Source organism: Gobio gobio (assembly GCF_949357685.1).
Source record: "Gobio gobio genome assembly, chromosome: 20".
In the NCBI taxonomy this organism is placed as follows: Eukaryota; Metazoa; Chordata; class Actinopteri; order Cypriniformes; family Gobionidae; genus Gobio; species Gobio gobio.
The window spans coordinates 2,929,531-2,943,672 of record NC_137113.1 but is presented as its reverse complement, the minus strand read 5'-3'; the positions used below and the strand labels follow the sequence as shown (position 1 = coordinate 2,943,672).

At 38.9% G+C, this 14,142-nt stretch overlaps 1 protein-coding gene across 2 annotated transcripts in view; it reads left to right on the top strand.

The window, feature by feature from the left end:
* polr3a (polymerase (RNA) III (DNA directed) polypeptide A) overlaps nucleotides 1–14,142 on the top strand; it is a 67,897-nt gene that overhangs the window by 12,340 nt on the left and 41,415 nt on the right. For both annotated transcript variants that reach the window (XM_079801345.1, XM_079801344.1), the window contains exons 8-16: nucleotides 734–870; nucleotides 2,500–2,603; nucleotides 2,962–3,103; nucleotides 7,584–7,724; nucleotides 7,806–7,875; nucleotides 7,981–8,108; nucleotides 9,483–9,621; nucleotides 10,555–10,719; nucleotides 13,852–14,024. In XM_079801345.1, the coding sequence (XP_079657471.1) occupies nucleotides 734–870; nucleotides 2,500–2,603; nucleotides 2,962–3,103; nucleotides 7,584–7,724; nucleotides 7,806–7,875; nucleotides 7,981–8,108; nucleotides 9,483–9,621; nucleotides 10,555–10,719; nucleotides 13,852–14,024 (1,199 nt within the window). The remainder of the gene's footprint in view (nucleotides 1–733; nucleotides 871–2,499; nucleotides 2,604–2,961; nucleotides 3,104–7,583; nucleotides 7,725–7,805; nucleotides 7,876–7,980; nucleotides 8,109–9,482; nucleotides 9,622–10,554; nucleotides 10,720–13,851; nucleotides 14,025–14,142) is intronic.

Here is a 14,142-nt window from a genome sequence, read left to right as displayed (position 1 = left end):
ATAGGATTAATCTTTAATTTATGCACTTAAATATGCAATGTTATTTTACATTTGATACATTTCTGTACCTGAAAACTAATGTTAGACGTACCTGAAAAGCATATCTAGCCGAACCATATTGTTGATCTTATTAATTTGTGGTTATCATTTTTACGTGAATACTTTTATACTTTGATTTGAATATATGTTATATTATTTATTTTAATAGTTCAAAAAGTACAACAAATGTTACAATTTCAACTGAATTGTTGAAAGGTGTATTTTTAATAAATGCAACACATTCCCAAAGTCATGTGAAATAATCGTGTTACATAATCGTGATTTCAATATTGACCAAAATAATCGTGATTATGATTTTTTCCATAATCGAGCAGCCCTACGCTCAATGGATTTTAGCGGTAACTTATATTGTTCTGCCCATTGCTGTCACATCATTTCGTTTTTGTACTGCCAATAATCTAAGACATTTCTTACATTAAATGATTTGTTAAACACATTCGAATGAATTATAAATAATGTGGTAACCTCCTACCGTCATGCTTGAACATCTCAACACTAAATTAAAGGCCTGTCTCTTATAGACGCCTGTTTCAAATACAAGCCGGTGCAGTTCGTGATTTGGGTAAATAGAAGCCCGGGCTATTATTTGAAGTTTTACGGTATGTTTGTCAGCTGTTTTGCTTTGACATTAGACGGCGTGTCATGTAAACTTGCCCTGTTTTGCTGTTGTCAGGGCGGTTTCGTGGTAACCTGTCTGGAAAGAGAGTGGATTTCTCCGGCAGAACGGTCATCTCTCCCGACCCAAACCTGAGGATTGATGAGGTCGCAGTTCCTGTGCACGTCGCCAAAATCCTCACCTACCCGGAGAAGGTCAGAGCCGTTACAGCGGACATGTGCTGCGGGTCAATCTTTACTAGTTAAAACTTTATATAGGTCCCTATGAAAACTGTTTGTATTTTTCCTCCAAAGTACTTTTTTTTTTAAAGATTAAATGACATTTTAGTCATCAAAATAATGTCTAAAAGAAATCGGGACACTTGCACAATTTATTAAGTTTAACCAAAAAGTTTTTTTAAATTTTTTTTTTTTTAGGTAAATCAGTTTTATTTTTTCCCAAATTCTGTTGGATTTTTATCGAAGTTTGAGTTTTCGGTTTACATTTTTCTGGGTTTTATTACATTTTGATAGTCAAGAAGCAAAATCAAATGAGTTCATTGAACAATTTTATTTATTTATATACAATAATAGGGCACTATTAAATGTTTTATTTTTTTCAGAAGTTTTCTGGATTTATGGTTTTATAAAAATGTTGGTAATAAAATGAAGGCATTAATAATTTAAATAATCTTGTAAATTATAATACATTTTTTTTTTTTTTTTAAATCCTTTTTTTTGTTGGCAAAATAAAATGTTCATAAAGCTTCAACTACTTATTTATTTACAATAATAGGGCGCTATTAAATGTTTTATTTTTTCAGAAATGTTCTGGATTTATGGTTTTATAAAAATGTGGGTAATAAAATGAAGGCATTAAACAATTTAAATAATCTTGTAAATTATAATTAAAAACGATTTTTAAAAAAATCCTTTTTTTGGCAAAATGTTCATAAAGCTTTAACTATTTAGTCATTTATTTATTTACAATAATAGGGCACTATTAAATGTTACATTTATTCAGAAATTTTCTGGATTTATGATTTAATACATATTTATTATAAAAAAATTTGGTAATAAAATTAAGGCATTGAACCATTTAAATAATCTTGTAAATTATAATTACTTTTTTTTTTTTAATCCTTTTTTTGGCAAAATCAAATGTTCATAAAGCTTTAACTATTTATTTATTTATGTATGTATAATAATAGGCCACTATTAAATGTTTTATTTTTTCAGAAATGTTCTGGATTTATGATTTAATAAAAATGTATTAAAAAAAACGGTGGTAATAAAATGAAGGCATTAAACAATTTAAATAATCTTGTAAATTGTAATTTAAATAAAAAAATTAAAAAAACAATTCCTTTTTTTTGGCAAAATCTAAATATTCATAAAACTTGAATTTATTTATTTATTTATTTATAATAATAGGGCACTATTAAATGTTACATTTATTCAGAAATCTTCTTTTTTTTGGGCAAAATCAAATGTTCGTAAAACTTGAACTATTTATTTATAATAATAATAATAATGGAACTATTAAATGTTATATTTTTTCAGAAATGTTCTGGATTTATCCAGATTTATTACCAAAAATGGTGGTGATTTTAAATGAAGGCATTAAACAATTTAAATAATCTTGTAAATTGCAATTTAATATTTTCTATTTTATTTATTAACAATTCATGTTTTTTTGCAAACAAAGTGCTGCACAACAGAAGTTTACTGTTCAAACATTGTTTCATAAACAAACCTTGGTTATAATGCATGATTGATGGGTCAGTAGTGGGTCAAGTATATAATGTAGAATTAGATTTAAAGTTGGTGTGTGTTTTCTTTCAGGTGAATAAAGCCAACATTGAGCTGATGAGGAAGCTGGTGCGTAATGGTCCTGAAGTTCACCCGGGAGCTAATTTCATTCAACAGAGACACATGCAGATGAAGAGGTCAAATACACTTCTCTTTCCTCACGTTTCTGCTCCAAAATCATCCACAAATGAATGTTCTGTCATCATTTACTCTCCCTCATGTCATCGCAAACCTGTGTGACTTTACTGTGGTTGCTTTGTGACACCAACAAGAAAACATAATAGTGATTTATTCTGCTCCAAAATATTAGATTATAGCACACAAATACTGTTCTGATGTCCCGTCCTCAGCTTGATGGTATAAATCACCATCCACTTACATTGTTCATACGTTCAAAACGTATCCATGTCCACAGTCATACAAGTTTGGTACGACATGAGGTTTCTCGTGCACTATTCCTTCACTGTTTCTGAATGTGGCGGCTGTTTGCTTCAGGTTTCTGAAGTACGGGAACCGAGAGAAGATGGCTCAAGAGCTGAAGTACGGAGACGTGGTTGAGAGACACATGATCGATGGCGACATTGTGCTGTTTAACCGGCAGCCTTCTCTGCATAAACTCAGTATCATGGCTCATATCGTGAGTTATTGCTCCTCATTTCTTCAATTAAACACTTCAGGGCGTTTATGTGGATGCAAATCAACATTTCTCAAAGCGATAATGATTCTGCATTCATTTAGTGTAAGTGGCAATTGATAGTGAATAATAATCTATAGGGCTGTAATCTCCCAGTCGATTAGTCGATTATTGGTCGATACGTTCTGGCTCGACCAAAATTTTGATTGGTCGATTTTTTTGCAGCGTTCATTTAATTAGTTTTTGCCGCGTTCATTTAATCAGTTTTGCTGCGCCGCGTTCATTTAATCAGGTGGAAAGCACTAATTGCTAATGGGGGTGTTTTCAGAGCACCCCTGTTTCACAGGTATCAGTCTGCCTTCAGAACACCCCCATTGTTTTCACTTCTTTTGGATTAGCCCAACCAACTGGCGAAGAGAAGTCTCTCGCCCGTCCTTTGTTTTTCATTCCCCGCTGGCTCAAACGCACGCCAATAGCGGTAAACTTGAGGAACGCCCATCAACATACAGCGTCACAACACCACGCTTCAGTCGTGCCGCAAAAGTGGATCTGTACTGTCCGTTTTGCAGCGTTCATTTCATCAGTTTTGCCGCGTTCATTTCATCAGTTTTGCCGCGCCGCGTTCATTTCATCAGGTGGAAAGCACTAATTGCTAATGGGGGTGTTTTCAGAGCAGCCCTGTTTCACAGGTAACAGTCTGTCTTCAAAACACCCCCATTGTTTTCACTTTTGGATTAGCCCAACCCACTGGAGAAGAGAGACAGATTGAAGAAGGCTAGTTTTCTGTAACTTATATTATTTATTTAATTGTGAGAGCGTTTTTTCTGCTCTTGATCTGGCTTGTTTAATAAATATTAATTTTTTTATTAAAGTGGACGTGCCTTTTGTGTTTAAGAGTAAAAACTTTAAGTTAATAGTCTATTCGTGTCTCAGCCGTGAAGCTGAGCTCAGCTCCTGTTTGAGCTGCACAGAGCGGCTGAAATTGTACTGTCTGTCAGTTATTATAATACATATGACAAAAACAATTGTCTAAATTATGTTGCATATTCCTCAAAAGTTCTTGTGATGATATCTAGTTGACAATAGTACTATATTTTGGGAAATCATAGGCTATGATATTGCGCAGGTGCACGTGATGCAGCGCTGTCAGAGCCGACAGACTCGTGTGTCAGACTCATTTCAGTGCAAAATAATCAGCTCAAAAACTATTTAATATACTGCAAATAGCCTACTAGTTTTTTATGTTTATTTATAATTCATTTATGCAGACAACAAGGCTACCAAGTACTGCGCACAGTGCGCAGCTAATTAATTTAACGTTTTTTTCCCTAACGTCATTTTTAGTCGATTTTTAGTCGAAAATTTCAGGACTTCAGTCGACCAAGATTTTCTTTGGTTGATTACAGCCCTAATAATCTAATATATAATGTACTGACGGTTAGGGGTGCACCGATCCGACTTTTTCAGTCCCGATACCGATGCCTGGGCTTTGTGTATCTGTCGATACCCGATACCGATCCGATATATTGTTGAATTAATAATAAACTGTATATCTTCCACCTTATACCTTCCTTGAAGAGACTAAAGGCACCAGACTTTACTAACTAAACATAACTAAGACAAAATAACAGATGTATGTAAGGTGTTGAATTCTTATTTATTTAAAAAACAATTGTGCATTCAAATCTAAAATAGAATGTAATCTAACTTCTTTAAATAAATAAAATGTAGCAGTGGAAACAAAAAACAGTGTATTGGTCAAACATACAATAGTAATCTGACAGTTACCAAACATTTTTTACACTACAGATAATTGTGTTGGTATATAATCATATCAATATTAAAAAGTAGCATTACAAATTAACAAATAGTCTAATTTTCTACCATATGCAATTTAATAAAAATTTTCAGATAGCTAATAACAACTTTGTTCTGGTTTCACCTCACTCCAGATTAAATGATTGTAGGCTAGGCCTATTTATTTTACTACACATTGTCAACAGAAATAAGATGAAATACTGTTGATAATTAAAAATAATTCTTACTACCCACTCTTGCTAAAATGGGTAAGCACACTTGTGTTCTCATTTCAGTTGCGTTCTGAGTAAATTAATAAACTGAGTTCATGAGTTCAGTGTTGGACGGATCAGTTGTTCTGGCCAGTCGTTAAAATGATTCGGTTCAAAGGAGTCATTAGGTCACGAATCGGACATTAGCAGACGCGTTGTGTGCGAATCCCGTCTGTTAGAACATCGCGAAAGATGTCAACACACAGAAAACACTTCATAACTGGATATAATTTGTCTCCCGCTTATTGAAAGTATGCTTTATGTCAGCTGGTCAGAGAAGAGTCAATGTTTTTTGAGCGCAATTCACACCCAGTGATAATTCAAGGACAAAATTGTCCGAATGTGTCACGTGTCACGTGCAACATGGTTTCGGTCTTCCGAGCTTTTGATTTGGATTAATATGTGAAATATGAGAGCGAACACTGATTATTTTGAAGACCCAGAGAGCACGCGCGGGGGAGGAGCTCTCAGATCGGTCTCTCTGTCACTCAGTCACAAGCGCAGCATCTGTTCTACATCACTCGTAAATCACAATAACTCATCAAATTAGGCTTTGGCCGTCAAAAAATGTCAATGCAGGAAAGACCCTGACTTTGCAGTAATACCCTCGAAACAGCGACGAACTAGTTGGCGTGGCAAGCGTGAAATATCTCCTCCACACAGCCGAGTCTCTTCTAGCATGCGACACACGTGAAGCTGACGAATGACGTAGGTTCTGCTGCGACGGAAAAAAACACCTGGATCGGCTTGTGGATCTGTTAATTTTTCCGATCCCCGATCCAGCTATTTTGTCAGTATCGCGGCCGATATCCGATCCTAATATCGGATCGGTGCACCCCTACTGACGGTAACAAGGTTGCACTGTTGTGGCTCACACAGCCTTATGAGAAATGGAAACAAAAGAGCGCAGCTCAAAGAAACTCAATAACATCCTGCGGTTAGAACATGGAGTTTTTATATTTATAACATATGATACAGTTAAGCAACATCACACGACCAAGAGTGCTGAATACCATCACGACTGAAATGATCTTTCACCTGATGGAGTTTGAGTTCCTCTGTCGCCTTTGGCTTGCTCAGTAGGGGACACTAAAAATTCAACTTTATTACTGATCAGCTCATTTAAATGATCATAAAGTCATAATTAAGAGATAAAATGTTGAAAATATGATTTTAAATGTCCTCATTATTAGATATAAAGTCAAAAATATGATTTTAAAAGTCATAATAGTGAGTTAAAGTTGAAAATACGACCTGCTAAGTCATAATTGAGAGAGAAAGTTGTGAAAATATGATTTTAAATGTCCTCATTATTAGATATAAAGTCAAAAATATGATTTTAAAAGTCATAATAGTGAGTTAAAGTTGAAAATACGACCTGCTAAGTCATAATTGAGAGAGAAAGTTGTGAAAATATGATTTTAAATGTCCTCATTATTAGATAAAAAGTCAAAAATATGATTTTAAAAGTCATAATGGTGAGAAAGTTGAAAATACGACATGCTAAGTCATAATTATAAGAGAAAATGTTGAAAATAGGATTTTAAATGTCCTCATTATTAGATAAAAAGTAAAAAATATGACTTTAAAAGTCATAATGGTGAGAAAGTTGAAAATACGACATGCTAAGTCATAATTATAAGAGAAAATGTTGAAAATATGATTTTAAATGTCCTCATTATTAGATAAAAAGTAAAAAATATGACTTTAAAAGTCATAATAGTGAGTTAAAGTTTAAAATACGACCTGCTAAGTCATAATTGAGAGAGAAAGTTGTGAAAATATGATTTTAAATGTCCTCATTATTAGATAAAAAGTAAAAAATATGACTTTAAAAGTCATAATGGTGAGAAAGTTGAAAATACGACATGCTAAGTCATAATTATAAGAGAAAATGTTGAAAATATGATTTTAAATATCCTCATTATTAGATAAAAAGTAAAAAATATGATTTTAAAAGTCATAATGGTGAGATAAAGTTGAAAATACGACATACTAAGTCATTGTGAGATGAACAGTTGAAATTAGGACTTTACAAAATTTACAATTTTGGATTTAATGTAAAAATTATGACTTAATCTCAATTATGATTATCCTAATTATGAGATAAAAAGCCTGAATTAGATGTTTAAAAAGTCTAAATTATGACCAAAACACACACCAAGACATTTAAGAAGAAAATTGTTAATTGTAAAATGCGCTTTTAATTCTTTGATATACACTTATAATAACAATATTTAAATTGTTTTAATTTTGTGCCAACATATTTTTTTTACATGAGTTTTTACATTTTGAAATCAGTTTTTACAACAGAAATTAATCAAACACCAGAAGGGATGTTGTAAGATACAGTGGAACTACTGAAATGAATCATGGGGCGATTCGCATGTCAATTCTCTTGTATTCTGTTCCAGGCGCGTGTGAAACCTCATCGGACGTTTCGTTTTAACGAGTGTGTGTGCACGCCGTACAACGCTGACTTTGACGGAGACGAGATGAACCTTCACCTCCCGCAGACGGAAGAGGCCAAAGCTGAAGCTCTCATCCTCATGGGGGTGAGAAAGAGAAGCTGAGCCGTTCTCAGAGTACAGCGTCTGCTAATTAAATAAATCCCTCTTTCTGTGTTCCTCACGTAGACGAAGGCAAATCTGGTCACTCCCAGAAACGGCGAGCCGCTGATCGCAGCCATTCAGGACTTCCTGACAGGTGAAAGCTGCGCTTTTCCTCCTGAGCCAATCAGATTTCAGCATCGCCTGTAGATGGCGCTGTTGAACTGCTGATATTCAGGTGTTTTTCTGTATCATCTAACAGGTGCCTACCTGCTCACACTCAAAGACACTTTCTTCGACCGAACCAAAGCCTGTCAGATCATCGCCTCCATCCTGGTGGGCAAAGATGAGAAAATCAAGATCTCCCTCCCTTATCCTGCTATTCTCAAGGTCTGTCATGAAGGTTTAATTGATGCACTGTGGGGGGAAAATGACAAAATTGCCCCTTCAGTGCGGGTTCTCTCCTCATAAAGGCATAACTGCACACACAGCGTTAGTTGTTTGATCTGTTTAATTATTAGATTAGAGTTTTGATATCCATATTACAACAGGAAGTGACATAATTTGGACCCTTTCTACTAGGGGTGTAACGGTTCAGTTCTGTTTTTATCATGTTTTAGGGGCAGAGAGACGCTCTGGGTTGGGAGAGACATTTTAGTATCTACTGCATCAAGCTAAACTATTCAAACTTGTTACAATAACACTTTTCCCCCCATTATTTATGTGCAAAATAAACCCTTTAAATGTCCAACCTTATGTAAAACAACTAGAAAATAAAACTGCTCATGCAATATTTACTTTGACGTTTTAAGGTAGATGAGAAACTTCAAGGTTATCAGGGTTCCCACTCGTCCTGGAAAACCTGGAAAATTGATGACACATTTTCCAGTCCTGGAAAACACACGGAAAATTAGAGAAAATGTAAAATGTCCTGGAAAATCTTGTTGTTGTCTCGGAAAATTCTTTAAAAAAAAAGCAGAGTATAAAGAGTTTATCGCTGGCCCAAACAATTAGCGCTAGTTGAAGAAAGCACATGTTCAGGAAAGCTGAGTTTGATACGTGTGAGTAGTTTTTTGAAGAATGATGTTTAGTCTTGTGTTGCCACTTGCTAATGCTATAACTGCTCAAATGTATGCAGTGAATGTTAACTCGTAAGCTGCTACCTAATCACATAATTTTGATATAAAGTCACATTTGTGTGTTATAAAGTCAGAATTGCGTGATATAAACTCGCAATTCTGACCTTTTCTTCACAATTGACTTTTTTGCGCAGTTGCGAGTTTATATCTTGCAATTCTGTCTTCTTTTCTCAGAATTGTGAGATCTAAACTGCAATTGCAAGTTATAAAGTCCAATTATGAGGAAAAAATTATTGCGACAATTTTCGCGTTTATATCACAACTATGTAAACTCGCAATTGCGAGAGTCAGAATAGCGAGATAAAAAGTCACAATTGCCTTTTCTTTCTATTCTGTGGTGTAAACAAGCTTCCATAGTCATAATGTATGATTAAGAGCTCATATTGAAAAATGCTGGATTGTTAAGTAATGGCAATAAACTGGACGGCTTTTAAAGACTTAGAAAGCAATATTTGGCAAGATCTTTGTCTTTTATTTCCGCCGTAATAAAATTGAAAATGTACTGGAAAATGGTTGCTGAATAAGAGTGGGAACCCTGGTTATGCTCTTAATCTTTTTTTTTTGTGCGCAATATATTTGAAAGTGTAATGAAGTTGACCACTGTGACTCTTGTGTTCTGTTTCAGCCAATCAGGCTGTGGACGGGGAAGCAGATCTTTAGTCTGATACTGAAGCCCAGCAAAAGCTGTCCCGTGAAGGCCAACCTGCGCACCAAAGGCAAGCAGTACTCCGGTAAAGGGGAGGATCTGTGCTCCAATGATTCGTGTGAGTGACCCGACAGCACTTTAAACACACGCTGAGCGCTAGATGCTTCATCTATGATTGCATTCATAGTGCTCTATGATTTCCACAATGTGGAAGATGTGAACAGAATCACCAAATCCAGTCATAAAAATGGGATTTTCAGTATAACGTGGAATATCATGCAATTTAGAACATTTTGAATGAATAAATCTAAAATAGGGCTTGTTGCTATATGATTGATTTGGTGTCTGTGAATATTAAGTGTTTAATTTAATTATATATTAAGCACGTCTGTCATCTCTCTATATGAGGACGTGAACACATGAACTTCATTCATATGTATATATATAATTTTTATTTTATGAATTATTGTTAAATTGTATACACTGCAAAAAATGCTTCTCTTACTTAGTATTTTTGTCTTGTTTTCAGTCCAAATATCTAAAAAATCTTACATTAAGAAGCATTTACTAGACAAGCAAAAGTTGTCGTCTTGTTTTGGGGGAAAATAAAAAAGTTTTTGCTTAAAATTAGCTAAATAATCTGCCAATGAGGTAAACAAAATAATCTTAATTCAAACAGAAAACAAGATTATTTTGTTTACCCCATTGGCAGATTATTTTGCTTATTTTAAGCAAAAACTCTCTTAATTTTGAGTTATTTTCCCCCAAAACAAGACGACAACTTTTGCTTGTCTAGTAAATGCTTCTTAATGTAAGATTTTTTAGATATTTGGACTGAAAACAAGACAAAAATACTAAGTAAGAAAAGCATTTTTTGCAGTGTACGTTTCCTGATTTCAATTAATTAGACATTTGGGGGGAAAAATAAAACCTATTTCATAGGGCCCTTCATTTGCTGAAATGTTCACCACACGAGAAACCTTTCTAATATAAGGGGACTTTAAAAGTTCAGATGTAACCCGTATGTGTGTGTGTGTGTGTGTGTGTGCAGTTGTGGTGATCCAGAACAGTGAGCTGATGTGCGGCAGTTTGGATAAAGGAACTCTGGGGTCCGGATCCAAGAACAACATTTTCTACATCCTTTTGCGAGACTGGGGTCAGCTGGAGGCCGCGGATGCCATGTCACGTCTGGCCCGCCTGGCTCCCGTTTACCTCTGTGAGTGAGGGTGTGTGTGTGAGTGTGTGTGTGTGTGTATGGGGACAAAATGTCCCCACAAAGATGGCAATATCCAAAATCCTCATCCTTGTGGGGACACTTGCTGGTCCCCTTGAGGAAAACATCTTATAAATCAGACTAAGTGATGTTTTTTGAAAATGTAAAAATGCAGAATGTCTCCTGTGATGGGGTAGGTTTAGGGGCAGGGGCAGTGTGTGTGTGTGTGTGTGTGTGTGTGTGTGTGATGGGTAGGTTTATGGGCAGGGGCAGTGTGTGTGTGTGTGTGTGATGGGTAGGTTTAGGGGCGGGGGCAGTGTGTGTGTGTGTGTGTGTGTGTGATGGGTAGGTTTATGGGCAGGGGCAGTGTGTGTGTGTGTGTGATGGGTAGGTTTAGGGGCGGGGGCAGTGTGTGTGTGTGTGTGTGTGATGGGTAGGTTTAGGGGCAGGGGCAGTGTGTGTGTGTGTGTGTGTGTGTGTGTGATGGGTAGGTTTAGGGGCGGGGGCAGTGTGTGTGTGTGTGTGTGTGTGTGATGGGTAGGTTTAGGGGCAGGGGCAGTGTGTGTGTGTGTGTGTGATGGGTAGGTTTAGGGGCGGGGGCAGTGTGTGTGTGTGTGTGTGTGATGGGTAGGTTTAGGGGCAGGGGCAGTGTGTGTGTGTGTGTGTGTGTGTGTGTGTGATGGGTAGGTTTAGGGGCGGGGGCAGTGTGTGTGTGTGTGTGTGTGTGTGTGTGATGGGTAGGTTTAGGGGCAGGGGCAGTGTGTGTGTGTGTGTGTGTGATGGGTAGGTTTAGGGGCGGGGGCAGTGTGTGTGTGTGTGTGTGTGTGTGATGGGTAGGTTTAGGGGCGGGGGCAGTGTGTGTGTGTGTGTGTGTGATGGGTAGGTTTAGGGGCAGGGGCAGTGTGTGTGTGTGTGTGTGTGTGTGTGTGATGGGTAGGTTTAGGGGCGGGGGCAGTGTGTGTGTGTGTGTGTGTGTGTGTGTGTGTGATGGGTAGGTTTAGGGGCAGGGGCAGTGTGTGTGTGTGTGTGTGTGTGTGTGTGTGATGGGTAGGTTTATGGGCAGGGGCAGTGTGTGTGTGTGTGTGATGGGTAGGTTTAGGGGCGGGGGCAGTGTGTGTGTGTGTGTGTGTGTGATGGGTAGGTTTAGGGGCAGTGTGTGTGTGTGTGTGTGATGGGTAGGTTTAGGGGCGGGGGCAGTGTGTGTGTGTGTGTGTGTGATGAGTAGGTTTAGGGGCAGGGGCAGTGTGTGTGTGTGTGTGTGTGATGGGTAGGTTTAGGGGCAGGGGCAGTGTGTGTGTGTGTGTGTGATGGGTAGGTTTAGGGGCGGGGGCAGTGTGTGTGTGTGTGTGTGTGTGTGTGTGATGGGTAGGTTTAGGGGCAGGGGCAGTGTGTGTGTGTGTGTGTGTGTGTGTGTGTGTGTGTGTGTGTGATGGGTAGGTTTAGGGGCAGGGGCAGTGTGTGTGTGTGTGTGTGTGTGTGTGATGGGTAGGTTTATGGGCAGGGGCAGTGTGTGTGTGTGTGTGTGTGTGTGTGTGTGTGTGTGTGTGTGTGATGGGTAGGTTTAGGGGCGGGGGCAGTGTGTGTGTGTGTGTGTGTGATGGGTAGGTTTAGGGGCAGGGGCAGTGTGTGTGTGTGTGTGTGATGGGTAGGTTTAGGGGCGGGGGCAGTGTGTGTGTGTGTGTGTGTGATGGGTAGGTTTAGGGGCGGGGGCAGTGTGTGTGTGTGTGTGTGTGATGGGTAGGTTTAGGGGCAGGGGCAGTGTGTGTGTGTGTGTGTGATGGGTAGGTTTAGGGGCAGGGGCAGTGTGTGTGTGTGTGTGTGATGGGTAGGTTTAGGGGCGGGGGCAGTGTGTGTGTGTGTGTGTGTGTGTGTGTGTGTGTGTGTGTGTGTGTGTGTGTGTGTGTGTGTGATGGGTAGGTTTAGGGGCAGGGGCAGTGTGTGTGTGTGTGTGTGTGATGGGTAGGTTTAGGGGCGGGGGCAGTGTGTGTGTGTGTGTGTGTGTGTGTGTGTGTGATGGGTAGGTTTAGGGGCGGGGGCAGTGTGTGTGTGTGTGTGTGTGTGTGTGTGTGTGTGTGTGTGTGTGTGTGTGATGGGTAGGTTTAGGGGCAGGGGCAGTGTGTGTGCGTGTGTGTGTGTGTGTGTGTGTGATGGGTAGGTTTAGGGGCGGGGGCAGTGTAGGGGGATAGAAAATACGGTATGTACGGTATAAAAACCATTACGCCTATGGAAAGTCATGTTTGTGAGTGTGACTGTGACTGACTGTGTGTGTGAGTTAGCCTGTTAGACTGTGTGTGTGACGTCGTCATATTCAATTCTAGTCAGAGTTTGAGTCTGCTCCTGCTTTGTTGGGCTGTGATTATGGGGCGTGTTTCAACCGAACCAGGAAAGACCTCAATTGGATAGACCTACAACCAATCAGAGCAACGGAGCGACGCATAACGTTATCAAATGTCAACAGAACCTCAACTGCACTGTGTTGCCATGTCCGCGGGTTGAAGCGCCCCAATTATGTGATATACAGACCCAGGAATGCGAATTTTAGCTGCCAGCCCTGCCAAAATAACACATATTTTACCCCCCAAATGCTTTTTTCCCGGAGAACCCCCCCTGGAAAGCTATTGGGCTTGTTTTTGGCTAGTTTTGAGGAACGTTAGCAATTGGGCTGGTTTTGTTGTAAAAACTTGGCAACCCTGTACCTGCACGCACGCTGGAATAAGTAGCCTAACGTTAGAAGGAAAAGATGAGTGTAAACGATCTTTGCCGGTGTTGTAAAAAAATAATTTAAGGATACACAGAGTACTTACCAACACGATCATCATTTCTGAGAGAAATGGTAAAGGTGAATGCAAATACGAACAAGTTCTTCGTTTAGGATTAGAACAAACTCAACCCAAGCGCCTTTGATGACGTGGATGATTACGTTACTGTTGATCATCTTTCCATCATCGTCTAAAGCCCGCCCTGACAATTTCATTGGTCCGAACAGTTTCTGTTCGGGCATAATTACTTCTCTACTGATCAAGTCCAGACCGAACTGCCCGAGTAAAAATGTTGTGGGCGGGGCTAAGTTCGGCTGGCATCCAGGCTATGTGTGAGTGGTTAAAGTCATGGACGTGATGTATTTCTGTGTTGAAGCGAATCGAGGTTTCTCCATTGGGATTGGAGACGTGACGCCCGGACAGGGACTGTTGACGGCCAAACAGGAACTACTGGATGCTGGATATAAGAAATGTGACGAATATATCGAAGCCCTGAAGACGGGCCGATTACAGCAGCAGCCGGGCTGCACCGCAGAGGAAACTCTGGAGGTGAGGGAGACCAAATGAGACGTGGTGTTACACAGATGCACATACTAGGGGTGTAATGGTACACGTACCGAACCGTTTCGGTACAGGGCTTTTGGTTCAGTGCGCGTGTGTACCGAAC